Source organism: Oncorhynchus kisutch, linkage group LG8, assembly GCF_002021735.2.
Source record: "Oncorhynchus kisutch isolate 150728-3 linkage group LG8, Okis_V2, whole genome shotgun sequence".
NCBI lineage: Eukaryota > Metazoa > Chordata > Actinopteri > Salmoniformes > Salmonidae > Oncorhynchus > Oncorhynchus kisutch.
The window spans coordinates 78,563,600-78,578,079 of record NC_034181.2 but is presented as its reverse complement, the minus strand read 5'-3'; the positions used below and the strand labels follow the sequence as shown (position 1 = coordinate 78,578,079).

The following is a 14,480-nucleotide window of genomic DNA, read 5'->3' as shown; positions in this document are numbered from 1 at the left end:
AGGCTTATAACTTATGATCACATCAAATTATTTAGTTCATTTTGGAAAGTATTTTATGATCAACATTCAGTAACGATATAGAAAATAATGGGGAAGTCGTTAAGAGGTTCTTAGTGTATTCTTGTGTGTGTTACCTGTAGATGAAGGTGTGTGTGTGTGTATTACCTATACAGGACGTTTCGGGGTACAATGCCGTGAGAAGCACTGAGCCAGGCACTGAGCTGGGAGAAGAAGACGTAGGAACGAACAGCCAACAGCAGAGTCTTCTCCTCTATAAACCGATCACCGCTCCTAGAGAGAGACAGGGGGGAGGAGAGAGAATCAGGCCTTTACTTGGCTAAGGCTAAGGAAATTAGCATTAGCAACGATGCCAATGCCAATTTTTTTCATGGTCAGTCTTCGAAATATACAATATAGAAAGAGTGGGAGGCCCCAGTGCACAACACCAGTCTCAACGTCAACAGCGAAAAGGCGACTCCGAGATACTGGCCTTCTAGGCAGAGTTGAAAAGAAAAAGCCATATCTCAGACTGGCCAATAAAAAGAAAAGATTAAGATGGGCAAAAACACAGACACTGGGCAGAGGAACTCTGTCTAGAAGGACAGCATCCCGTAGTCACCTCTTCACTGTTGATGTTGAGACTGGTGTTTTGCGGGTACTATTTAATGAAGCTGCCAGTTGAGGACTTGTGAGGTGTCTGTTTCTCAAACAAGACACTCTAATGTACTTGTCCTCTTGGTCAGTTGTGCACCGGGGCCTCCAACTCCTCATTCTATTCTGGTTAGAGCCAGTTTGCGCTGTTCTGTGAAGGGAGTAGTACACAGCGTTGTACCAGATCTTCAGTTTCTTGGAAATTTCTCACATGGAATAGCCTTGATTTCTCAGAACAAGAATAGACTGACGGGTTTCAGAAGAAAGTTCTTATCTCTGGCCATTTTGAGCCTGTAATCGAATCCACAAATGCTGATGCTCCAGATACTCAAGCAGTCTTAAGAAGGCCAATTTTATTGTTTCTTTAATCAGAACAGTTTTCATCTGTGCTAACATAATTGCAAACAGGTTTTCTAATGATCAATTAGCCTTCTAAAATTATAAACTTGGATTAGCTAACACAACGTGCCATTGGAACACAGGACTGATGGTTGCTGATAAATGGGCCTCTGTACGCCTATGTAGATATTCCATTTAAAAAAATCTGTAATTTCCAATAGTTACAATAGTCATTTACAACATTAACAATTTCTACACTGTATTTCTGATCAATTTGATGTTATTTTAAATGGACAAAAAAAATGTGCTTTTCTTTCAAAAACAAGGACATTTCTAAGTGACCCCAAACTTTTGAATGGTAGTGTATATACATGTTTTCTGTTTGATACGGCGGCAAAGTGGAACATTCCAGTTTTTGCATGTGCCACTAGCTCAACCTAGTCCTGACAAAAAGTGTGTGTCGTGTGTACATACTGTTGTGGTACACGCTGCAGAGTGTGTGTGTACATACTGTTGTGGTACATGCTGCAGTGTGTGTACATACTGTCGTGGTACAAGCTGCATTGTGTGTGTGTGCATACTGTCGTGGTACAGGCTGCAGGGTGTGTGTGTGTGTGTACATATTGTTGTGGTACAGGCTGCAGGGTGTGTGTGTGTGTACATATTGTTGTGATAAAAGGCTGCAGGGTGTGTGTACTAGAAGTCGACCGATTATGATTTTTCAAAGCCAATACCGATTATTGGAGGGCCAAAAAAGCCAATAGCGATTATTGGAGGGCCAAAAAAGCCAATAGCGATTATTGGAGGGCCAAAAAAGCCAATAGCGATTATTGGAGGGCCAAAAAAGCCAATAGCGATTATTGGAGGGCCAAAAAAGCCAATAGCGATTATTGGAGGGCCAAAAAAGCCAATAGCGATTAATCGGACGATTATATTTTTTTAATGTATTTATTTATTTGTAATAAGGACAATTACAATACTGAATGAACACTTTTGTTTTAACTTAATATAATACATCAATCAAATCAATTTAGCCTCAAATAAATAATGAAACATGTTCAATTTGGTTTAAATAATGCAAAAACAAAGTGTTGGAGAAGAAAGTAAAAGTGCAATATGTACCTTGTAAAAAAGCTAACGTTTAAGTTCCTTGCTCAGAACATGAGAACATATGAAAGCTGGTGGTTCCTTTTAACATAAGTCTTCAATATTCCCAGGTTAGAAGTTTTAGGTTGAGGTTATTATAGGAATTATAGGACTATTTCTCTCTATACCATTTGTATTTCATATACCTTTGACTATTGGATATTCTTATAGGCACTTTAGTATTGCCAGTGTAACAGTATAGCTTCTGTCCCTCTCCTTGCCCCTACCTAGGCTCGAACCAGGAACACGTCGACAACAGACACCCTCGAAGCATTGTTACCCATCGCTCCACAAAAGCCGCGGCCTTTGCAGAGCAAGGGGAACAACTACTCCAAGTCACAGAGCGAGTGACGTTTGAAATGCTATTAGCGCGCACCCCGCTAACTAGCTAGCCATTTCACATCGGTTACACCAGCCTAATCTCGGGAGTTGATAGGCTTGAAGTCATAAACAGCGCAATGCTTGAAACATTGCGAAGAGCTGCTGGCAAACGCACGAAAGTGCTGTTTGAATGAATGCTTACGAGCCTGCTGCTGCTCAGTCAGACTGCTCTATCAAATATCAAATATAAATTATAACATAATAACACACAGAAATACGAGCCTTAGGTCATTAATATGGTCAAATCCGGAAACTATTATTTTGAAAATAAAACGTTTATTCTTTCAGGGAAATACGGAACCGTTCTGTATTTTATCTAACGGATGGCATCCCTAAGTCTAAATATTGCTGTTACATTGTACAACCTTCAATGTTATGTCATAATTATGTACATTTCTGGCAAATTAATTACGGCCTTTGTTAGGAATAAATGGACTTCACACAGTTCGCAATGAGCCAGGCGGCCCAAACTGCTGCATATACCCTGACTACTTGCACGGAACGCAAGAGAAGTGACAATTTCCCTAGTTATAAGAAATTCATGTTAGCAGGCAATATTAACTAAATATGCTGGTTTAAAAAGATATACTTGTGTATTGATTTTAAAGAAAGGCATTGATGTTTATGGTTAGGTACATTGGTGCAACGACAGTGTCCTGCGCTTGTTAAATCATCACCCGTTTGTCGAAGCAGGCTGTGATTCAATGAGAAATTAACAGGCACGCATCGATTATATGCAAAGGCAGTACATGCTAGATAAACTAGTAATATCATCAACCATGTGTAGTTAACCTGTTGCTACTAGGTGGCAGTATTTTCATTTTTGGAAAAATAATGTTCCCAAATTAAAACAGGATATTTTGTCAGGACAAGATGCTAGAATATGCATATAATTGACAGATTAGGATAGAAAACACTCTAAAGTTTCCAAAAATGTAAAAATATTGTCTGTGAGTATAACAGAACTGATGTTACAGGCGAAAGCCTGAGAAAAATCCAATCCGGAAGGGACTCATCTTTTGAAAGCCCTGCGTTTCCAATGCGTCCATATTGAGCTGTGAATGCTCTATCAACCAGATAACGCTTTCTACGTATTCCCCAAGGTGTCTACAGCATTGTGACGTAGTTTTACGCATTTATGTTGAAGAATACCCGTAGGCGGCTTCATTGCGCAAGTGGTCACCTGATGCTCCCAGAGAAATTCTTGTGTAAAATACAGAGGTAGCCATTATTCCAATCGCTTCTACTGAGAAACCAATTGTCCTGTTTGATATATTATCGAATAGATTTGGAAAAAAAAACACCTTGAGCATTGATTATAAACAACGTTTGCCATGTTTCTGTCGATATTATGGAGCTAATTTGGAATATTTTTCGGCGATGTTATGACCACAATTTCCGGTCGATTTCTCAGCCAAACGTGAAGAACAAACGGAGCTATTTCACCTACAAAAATAATATTTGGGGAAAAAAATTAACTTTGGCTATCTACCTGGGAGTCTCGTGAGTGAAAACATCCGAAGTTCATCAAAGGTAAACAATTTAATTTGATTGCTTTTCTGATTTTCGTGACAAGGTTGCCTGCTGCTAGCAAGGCATAATGCTATGCTAGGCTATCGATAAACTTACACAAATGCTTGTCTAGCTTTGGCTGTAAAGCATATTTTGAAAATCTGAGATGACAGGGTAATTAACAAAAGGCTAAGAAGCTGTGTTCCAATATATTTCACTTGTGATTTTCATGAATAGGAAGATTTTCTAGGAAGATTTATGTCCGTTGCGTTATGCTAATTAGTGTCAGATGATGACAACGGTCCCGTTCACGGGATGGGGTATCACTAGAGGACTAGTGATTATGTTAAGATTGATTGTTTTTTATAAGATAAGTTTAATGCTAGCTAGCAACTTACCTTGGCTCCTTGCTGCACTCGCATAACAGGTAGTCAGCCTGCCACGCAGTCTCCTCGTGGAGTGCAATGTAAGGCAGGTGGTTAGAGCGTTTGACTAGTAACCGGAAGGTTGCAAAAACGAATCCCCGAGCTGACAAGGTAAAAATCTGTCGTTCTGCCCCTGAACAAGGCAGTTAACCCGCCGTTCCTAGGCCGTCATTGAAAGTAAGAATGTGTTCTTAACTGACTTGCCGAGTTAAATAAAGGTGTAAATAAAAATATACATATAATTATTGAAAAAATATGAATACAAATAATTTTTTAACATTTCAATTTGGCAAATCGGTGTCCAAAAATACCAATTACCGATTGATATGAAAACTTGAAAATCGACCCTAATTAATCGGCCATTCCGACTTAAATCGGTCGACCTAGTGTGAACATACTGTCGTGGTTACAGGCTGCAGTGTGTGTGTGTGTGTGTACATACTGTCGTGGTACAGGCTGCAGTGTGTGTGTGTGTGTGTACATACTGTCGTGGTACAGGCTGCAGTGTGTGTGTGTGTGTGTGTGTGTGAGTGTGTGTACATACTGTTGTGGTACAGGCTGCAGGGTGTGTGTGTGTGTACATACTGTTGTGGTACAGGCTGCAAGGTGTGTGTGTGTGTGTGTGTGTGTACATACTGTCGTGGTACAGGCTGCAGAGTGTGTGTGTGTGTGTGTGTATACTGTCGTGGTACAGGCTGCAGTGTGTGTGTGTGTGTATACTGTCGTGGTACAGGCTGCAGGGTTGTGTGTACATACTGTTGTGGTACATGCTGCAGGGTTGTGTGTACATACTGTTGTGGTACAGGCTGCAGGGTTGTGTGTACATACTGTTGTGGTACAGGCTGCAGGGTATGTGTGTACATACTGTTGTGGTACAGGCTGCAGGGTATGTGTGTGTGTGTGTGTGTGTGCTGTCATGGTACAGGCTGCAGGGTGTGTGTGTATATTGTCGTGGTGCAGGCTGCAGTGTGTGTGTGTGTGTACATACTGTCATGGTACAGGCTAGAGGGTGTGTGTGTGTGAGTGTGTGTGTGTGTGTGTGTGTGTATACATACTGTTGTGGTACAGGCTGCAGGGTGTGTGTGTGTATATTGTCGTGGTGCAGGCTGCAGTGTGTGTGTGTATTGTTGTGGTACAGGCTGCAGTGTGTGTGTGTGTGTGTGTGTGTGTGTACATTCTGTCGTGGTACAGGCTGCAGGGTGTGTGTGTGTGTATACATACTGTTGTGGTACAGGCTGCAGGGTGTGTGTGTGTCTGTGTGTATATTGCCGTGGTGCAGGCTACAGTGTGTGTGTGTGTATGTGTACATACTGTCATGGTACAGGCTGCAGGGTGTGTGTGTGTGTGTGTACATACTGTTGTGGTACAGGCTGCAGCGTGTGTGTGTGTGTGTATACTGTCATGGTACAGGCTGCAGGGTGTGTGTGTATATTGTCGTGGTACAGGCTGCAGTGTGTGTGTGTGTGTGTGTGTGTGTGTGTGTGTGTGTGTACATTCTGTCGTGGTACAGGCTGCAGGGTGTGTGTGTGTGTATACATACTGTTGTGGTACAGGCTGCAGGGTGTGTGTGTATATTGCCGTGGTGCAGGCTGCAGTGTGTGTGTGTGTGTGTGTGTGTACATACTGTTGTGGTACAGGCTGCAGGGTGTGTGTGTGTCTGTGTGTGTGTGTGTGTACACACTGTCGTGGTACAGGCTGCAGTGTGTGTGTGTGTACATACTGTCGTGGTACAGGCTGCAGGGTGTGTGTGTGTGTGTGTGTACATACTGTTGTGGTACAGGCTGCAGGGTGTGTGTGTGTGTGTGTGTATACTGTCGTGGTACAGGCTGCAGGGTGTGTGTGTACATACTGTTGTGGTACAGGCTGCAGGGTGTGTGTACATACTGTTGTGGTACAGGCTGCAGGGTATGTATGTATGTATGTATGTATGTATGTATGTATGTGTGTGTGTGTGTGTGTGTGTGTGTGTGTGTGTGTGTGTGTGTGTGTGTGTGTGTGTGTACACATACTGTTGTGGTACAGGCTGCAGTGTGTGTGTGTGTACATACTGTTGTGGTACAGGCTGCAGGGTGTGTGTGTATACATACTGTTGTGGTACAGGCTGCAAGGTGTGTGTGTATATTGTCGTGGTGCAGGCTGCAGTGTGTGTGTGTGTGTGTACATTCTGTCGTGGTACAGGCTGCAGTGTGTGTGTGTGTGTGTGTGTGTGTGTGTGTGTGTATATTGTCGTGGTACAGGCTGCAGTGTGTGTGTGTATATTGTCGTGGTACAGGCTGCAGTGTGTGTGTGTGTGTGTGTGCGTGTGTACACATACTGTTGTGGTACAGGCTGCATGGTGTGTGTGTATATTGTCGTGGTACAGGCTGCAGGGTGTGTGTGTGTGTATATATTGTCGTGGTACAGGCTGCAGGGTATGTAGGTGTGTGTGTGTGTGTGTGTGTGTACATACTGTTGTGGTACAGGCTGCAGGGTGTGTGGGTGTGTGTGTATATTGTCGTGGTACAGGCTGCAGTGTGTGTGTGTGTGTGTGTGTGTGTATATTGTCGTGGTACAGGCTGCAGGGTGTGTGTGTGTGTGCGTGTGTGTGTGTGTACATACTGTTGTGGTACAGGCTGCAGGGTGTGTGTGTGTGTGTGTATACTGTCGTGGTACAGGCTGCAGGGTGTGTGTGTGTGTGTGTGTGTGTATACTGTCGTGGTACAGGCTGCAGGGTGTGTGTGTACATACTGTTGTGGTGCAGGCTGCAGTGTGTGTGTGTGTGTGTATGTGTACATACTGTCGTGGTACAGGCTGCAGTGTGTGTGTGTGTGTACATACTGTCGTGGTACAGGCTGCAGGGTGTGTGTACATACTGTTGTGGTACAGGCTGCAGGGTGTGTGTGTGTGTGTATACTGTCGTGGTACAGGCTGCAGGGTGTGTGTGTACATACTGTTGTGGTACAGGCTGCAGGGTGTGTGTGTGTGTATACTGTCGTGGTACAGGCTGCAGGGTGTGTGTGTGTGTGTATATTGTTGTGGTACAGGCTGCAGTGTGTGTGTGTGTGTATATTGTTGTGGTACAGGCTGCAGTGTGTGTGTGTGTACATACTGTTGTGGTACAGGCTGCAGGGCGTGTGTGTATATTGTCGTGGTGCAGGCTGCAGTGTGTGTGTGTGTGTACATACTGTCATGGTACAGGCTAGAGGGTGTGTGTGTGTGTGTGTGTGTGTGTACATACTGTTGTGGTACATTCTGCAGGGTGTGTGTGTGTATATTGTCGTGGTGCAGGCTGCAGTGTGTGTGTGTGTGTGTATTGTTGTGGTACAGGCTGCAGTGTGTGTGTGTGTGTGTGTACATTCTGTCGTGGTACAGGCTGCAGGGTGTGTGTGTGTGTGTGTGTATACATACTGTTGTGGTACAGGCTGCAGGGTGTGTGTGTGTCTGTGTGTATATTGCCGTGGTGCAGGCTACAGTGTGTGTGTGTGTATGTGTACATACTGTCATGGTACAGGCTGCAGGGTGTGTGTGTGTGTGTACATACTGTTGTGGTACAGGCTGCAGCGTGTGTGTGTGTGTGTGTGTGTGTGTGTATACTGTCGTGGTACAGGCTGCAGGGTGTGTGTGTATATTGTCGTGGAGCAGGCTGCAGTGTGTGTGTGTGTGTGTGTGTGTGTGTGTGTATTGTTGTGGTACAGGCTGCAGTGTGTGTGTGTGTGTGTGTGTGTGTGTGTGTGTATTGTTGTGGTACAGGCTGCAGTGTGTGTGTGTGTGTGTGTGTGTGTGTGTGTGTGTGTGTGTGTGTACATTCTGTCGTGGTACAGGCTGCAGGGTGTGTGTGTGTGTGTGTGTGTGTATACATACTGTTGTGGTACAGGCTGCAGGGTGTGTGTGTATATTGCCGTGGTGCAGGCTGCAGTGTGTGTGTGTGTGTGTGTGTGTGTGTGTGTGTGTGTGTGTGTGTGTACATACTGTTGTGGTACAGGCTGCAGGGTGTGTGTGTGTCTGTGTGTGTGTGTGTACACACTGTCGTGGTACAGGCTGCAGTGTGTGTGTGTGTACATACTGTCGTGGTACAGGCTGCAGGGTGTGTGTGTGTGTGTGTGTGTACATACTGTTGTGGTACAGGCTGCAGGGTGTGTGTGTGTGTGTGTGTGTGTATACTGTTGTGGTACAGGCTGCAGGGTGTGTGTGTACATACTGTTGTGGTACAGGCTGCAGGGTGTGTGTGTGTGTGTGTGTGTGTGTGTGTGTGTGTGTGTGTGTGTCTATATTGTCGTGGTACAGGCTGCAGTGAGTGTGTGTGTGTGGCAGTTTGTGTTTGTGTGTGTGTGTGTACACATACTGTTGTGGTACAGGCTGCAGTGTGTGTGTGTGTACATACTGTTGTGGTACAGGCTGCAGGGTGTGTGTGTATACATACTGTTGTGGTACAGGCTGCAAGGTGTGTGTGTATATTGTCGTGGTGCAGGCTGCAGTGTCTGTGTGTGTGTGTGTGTGTACATATTGTTGTGGTACAGGCTGCAGGGTGTGTGTGTGTGTATACTGTCGTGGTACAGGCTGCAGGGTGTGTGTGTACATACTGTTGTGGTACAGGCTGCAGGGTGTGTGTGTATATTGTCGGGGTGCAGGCTGCAGTGTGTGTGTGTGTGTGTACATTCTGTCGTGGTACAGGCTGCAGTGTGTGTGTGTGTGTGTGTGTGTATACATACTGTTGTGGTACAGGCTGCAGGGTGTGTGTGTGTATATTGTCGTGGTACAGGCTGCAGTGTGTGTGTGTATATTGTCGTGGTACAGGCTGCAGTGTGTGTGTGTGTGTGTGTGTGTGTGTGTGTGTGTGTGTGTACACATACTGTTGTGGTACAGGCTGCATGGTGTGTGTGTATATTGTCGTGGTACAGGCTGCAGTGTGTGTGTGTGTGTACACATACTGTTGTGGTACAGGCTGCAGGGTGTGTGTGTGTGTGTGTGTGTATATATTGTCGTGGTACAGGCTGCAGGGTATGTAGGTGTGTGTGTGTGTGTGTACATACTGTTGTGGTACAGGCTGCAGGGTGTGTGGGTGTGTGTGTATATTGTCGTGGTACAGGCTGCAGTGTGTGTGTGTGTGTGTGTGTGTGTGTGTGTGTGTGTGTGTGTGTGTGTGTGTGTGTGTATATTGTCGTGGTACAGGCTGCAGGGTGTGTGTGTGTGTGTGTGTGTGTGTGTGTGTGTGTGTGTGTGTGTGTGTGTGTGTGTACATACTGTTGTGGTACAGGCTGCAGGGTGTGTGTGTGTGTGTGTGTATACTGTCGTGGTACAGGCTGCAGGGTGTGTGTGTACATACTGTTGTGGTACAGGCTGCAGGGTGTGTGTGTGTGTGTGTGTGTGTGTGTGTGTGTGTGTGTGTGTGTACTGTCATGGTACAGGCTGCAGGGTGTGTGTGTACATACTGTTGTGGTACAGGCTGCAGGGTGTGTGTGTGTATGTTGTCGTGGTGCAGGCTGCAGTGTGTGTGTGTGTGTACATACTGTCATGGTACAGGCTAGAGGGTGTGTGTGTGTGTGTGTACATTCTGTCGTGGTACAGGCTGCAGGGTGTGTGTGTACGTGTATACATACTGTCGTGGTACAGGCTGCAGTGTGTGTGTGTGTACATACTGTCGTGGTACAGGCTGCAGGGTGTGTGTGTGTGTGCGTGTGTGTGTACATACTGTTGTGGTACAGGCTGCAGGATGTGTGTGTGTGTGTGTATACTGTCGTGGTACAGGCTGCAGGGTGTGTGTGTACATACTGTTGTGGTACAGGTTGCAGGGTGTGTGTGTGTGTGTGTATACTGTCGTGGTACAGGCTGCAGTGTGTGTGTGTGTGTGTGCGTGTGTGTGTACATACTGTCGTGGTACAGGCTGCAGGGTGTGTGTGTGTGTGTGCGTGTGTGTGTACATACTGTTGTGGTACAGGCTGCAGGGTGTGTGTGTGTGTGTATACTGTCGTGGTACAGGCTTCAGGGTGTGTGTGTACATACTGTTGTGGTACAGGCTGCAGGGTGTGTGTGTGTGTGTGTGTGTACTGTCTTGGTACAGGCTGCAGGGTGTGTGTGTACATACTGTTGTGGTACAGGCTGCAGGGTGTGTGTGTGTATGTTGTCGTGGTGCAGGCTGCAGTGTGTGTGTGTGTGTACATACTGTCATGGTACAGGCTAGAGGGTGTGTGTGTGTGTACATTCTGTCGTGGTACAGGCTGCAGGGTGTGTGTGTGCGTGTATACATACTGTCGTGGTACAGACTGCAGTGTGTGTGTGTGTACATACTGTCGTGGTACAGGCTGCAGGGTGTGTGTGTGTGTGCGTGTGTGTGTACATACTGTTGTGGTACAGGCTGCAGGATGTGTGTGTGTGTGTGTGTGTGTATACTGTCGTGGTACAGGCTGCAGGGTGTGTGTGTGTGTGTGTGTGTGTGTGTATACTGTCGTGGTACAGGCTGCAGGGTGTGTGTGTACATACTGTTGTGGTACAGGCTGCAGGGTGTGTGTGTGTGTGTATACTGTCGTGGTACAGGCTGCAGTGTGTGTGTGTGTACATACTGTCGTGGTACAGGCTGCAGGGTGTGTGTGTGTGTGCGTGTGTGTGTACATACTGTTGTGGTACAGGCTGCAGGATGTGTGTGTGTGTGTGTGTATACTGTCGTGGTACAGGCTGCAGGGTGTGTGTGTACATACTGTTGTGGTACAGGCTGCAGGGTGTGTGTGTGTGTGTGTGTTGTTGTGGTACAGGCTGCAGTCTTTCTCCAAGGTGGCATAGCAGTTCAGACGTCTTTTGTCCTCGTCTTGTCCTGTATATATATATATTTACAACTTTTTCACATACATTTTATTTTTATTTTCCATCAACTCATCTTCAAAACACTCTCCTGCAACCCGCCTCACCAATGTATATTTATAAAAAAGTATTATTTACCTCAGATCTGTAATCCTCCAAGAAGCTAGCCAGAAACTCCAGGAGGCTGGCCTGAAACTAGCCAGAAGCTAATCCAGAAGCTAGTTCAGAAGCTAGTTCAGAAGCTAGTTGGCTCCTTTACTGGCAAGTCGTTGGTGTTCAGCTAAACACGGTTTGTGGTCATCGGCTATCCTTTGGCTCGAAAGTCTATCGCCAGTTCTGTACGGCGCAGCGCGGCTCGGAGCGGAGCATACCGGACCAATTTTTCTCTCCATGTCCCTGGATTTCGACTGCTCTCTGGACATTCATGCCCGGATCTCACAGCTAGCTAGCTGCTATCCGTGTGACTATCGGCCTTCGTCGATTCCGGAGCAAACATCAATTGTTCTGGAGCTAGCAAGCTCCGTCAATCACTCCTGAGTTCCATCAATCGCACCTGGGCTGCAGCCGCCTATCCGGACCCGGTTTGCTGCCTTCGCGGAGCCCCACCGGGCCTTCACAACTGGACTGCCGACGTTATCTACCCGAAGGAGTTATTCGGCTGGCTCCTCCGTCGCGACGTTACCTGAACGCCCATCTGCGGCCTGCTAACCGTTAGCTGTCTTACCGGCTGCTATCTGAATAGACAATCGGACAATTTATTTATTTTTATTATTATTATGTTTCCTTCTTGGGCCTCTATAACTATATCTATTGTTTTTATTTTTGTTGTTGTGTGATTTGGATTGATCCCCTCTACCACACGGAACCCCACTAATCTACTGACGGAGCGCAGGAGGTGGCTAAGAACAGACCTCCATCCTATGCTAGCTTGCTACCGATGCCCTGGCTAGCTGTCTAAATCACCAACCAACCTCTCCACTCACCGGACCCTTTTGATCACTCGACTAAGCATGCCTCTCCTTAATGTCAATATGTCTTGTCCATTTCTGTTCTGGTTAGTGTTTATTGGCTTATTTCACTGTAGAGCCTATAGTCCTGCTCACTATACCTTATCCAACCTATTAGTTCCACCACCCACACATGCAATGACATCTCCTGGTTTCAACGATGTTTCTAGAGACAATATCTCTCTCTTCATCACTCAATACCTAGGTTTACCTCCACTGTATTCACATCCTACCATACATTTGTCTGTACATTATACCTTGATGCTATTTTATCGCCCCCAGAAACCTCCTTTTACTCTATGTTCCAGACGTTCTAGACGACCAATTCTCATAGCTTTTAGCCGTACCCTTATTCTACTCCTCCTATGTTCCTCTGGCGATGTAGAGGTGAATCCAGGCCCTGCAGTGCCTAGCTCCACTCCTATTCCCCAGGCGCTCTCTTTTGACGACTTCTGTAACCGTAATAGCCTTGGTTTCATGCATGTTAACATTAGAAGCCTCCTCCCTAAGTTTGTTCTATTCACTGCTTTAGCACACTCTGCCAACCCGGATGTTCTAGCTGTGTCTGAATCCTGGCTTAGGAAGACCACCAAAAACTCAGACATTTTAATTCCAAACTACAACATTTTCAGACAAGATAGAACTGCCAAAGGGGGCGGTGTTGCAATCTACTGCAAAGATAGCCTGCAGAGTTCTGTCCTACTATCCAGGTCTGTACCCAAACAATTTGAACTTCTACTTTTAAAAATCCACCTCTCTAAAAACAAGTCTCTCACCGTTGCCGCCTGCTATAGACCACCCTCTGCCCCCAGCTGTGCTCTGGACACCATATGTGAACTGATTGCCCCCCATCTATCTTCAGAGTTCGTGCTGCTAGGCGACCTAAACTGGAACATGCTTAACACCCCAGCCATCCTACAATCTAAACTTGATGCCCTCAATCTCACACAAATAATCAATGAACCTACCAGGTACCTCCCCAAAACCTTAAACACGGGCACCCTCATAGATATCATCCTAACCAACTTCCCCTCTAAATACACCTCTGCTGTCTTCAACCAAGATCTCAGCGATCACTGCCTCATTGCCTGCATCCGTAATGGGTCAGCGGTCAAACGACCTCCACTCATCACTGTAAAACGCTCCCTGAAACACTTCTGCGAGCAGGCCTTTCTAATCGACCTGGCCGGGGTATCCTGGAAGGATATTGATCTCATCCCGTCAGTAGAGGATGCCTGGATATTTTTAAAAAATGCCTTCCTAACCATCTTAAATAAACATGCCCCATTTAAGAAATTTAGAACCAGGAACAGATATAGCCCTTGGTTCTCCCCAGACCTGACTGCCCTTAACCAACACAAAAACATCCTATGGCGTTCTGCATTAGCATCGAACAGCCCCCGTGATATGCAGCTGTTCAGGGAAGCTAGAAATCATTATACACAGGCAGTTAGAAAAGCCAAGGCTAGCTTTTTCAAGCAGAAATTTGCTTCCTGCAACACTAACTCAAAAAAGTTCTGGGACACTGTAAAGTCCATGGAGAATAAGAACACCTCCTCCCAGCTGCCCACTGCACTGAAGATAGGAAAACACTGTCACCACTGATAAATCCACCATAATTGAGAATTTCAATAAGCATTTTTCTACGGCTGGCCATGCTTTCCACCTGGCTACTCCTACCCCGGACAACAGCACTGCACCCCCAACAGCAACTCGCCCAAGCCTTCCCCATTTCTCCTTCTCCCAAATCCATTCAGCTGATGTTCTGAAAGAGCTGCAAAATCTGGACCCCTACAAATCAGCCGGGCTAGACAATCTGGACCCTTTCTTTCTAAAATTATCTGCCGAAATTGTTGCCACCCCTATTACTAGCCTGTTCAACCTCTCTTTCGTGTCGTCTGAGATTCCCAAAGATTGGAAAGCAGCTGCGGTCATCCCCCTCTTCAAAGGGGGGGACACTCTTGACCCAAACTGCTACAGACCTATATCTATCCTACCGTGCCTTTCTAAGGTCTTCGAAAGCCAAGTCAACAAACAGATTACCGACCATTTCGAATCTCACCATACCTTCTCTGCTATGCAATCCGGTTTCAGAGCTGGTCATGGGTGCACCTCAGCCACGCTCAAGGTCCTAAACGATATCTTAACCGCCATCGATAAGAAACATTACTGTGCAGCCGTATTCATTGATCTGGCCAAGGCTTTCGACTCTGTCAATCACCATATCCTCATCGGCAGACTCGACAGC

At 46.0% G+C, this 14,480-nt stretch overlaps 1 protein-coding gene across 1 annotated transcript in view; it reads right to left on the bottom strand.

Annotated features, from left to right (window-relative positions):
• LOC109884118 (protein FAM214A) overlaps window positions 1-14,480 on the bottom strand; it is a 42,717-nt gene that overhangs the window by 10,571 nt on the left and 17,666 nt on the right. Inside the window, exon 4 of the mRNA XM_031831292.1 lies at window positions 166-291. Coding sequence (XP_031687152.1) covers window positions 166-291 — 126 coding nt within the window. The remainder of the gene's footprint in view (window positions 1-165; window positions 292-14,480) is intronic.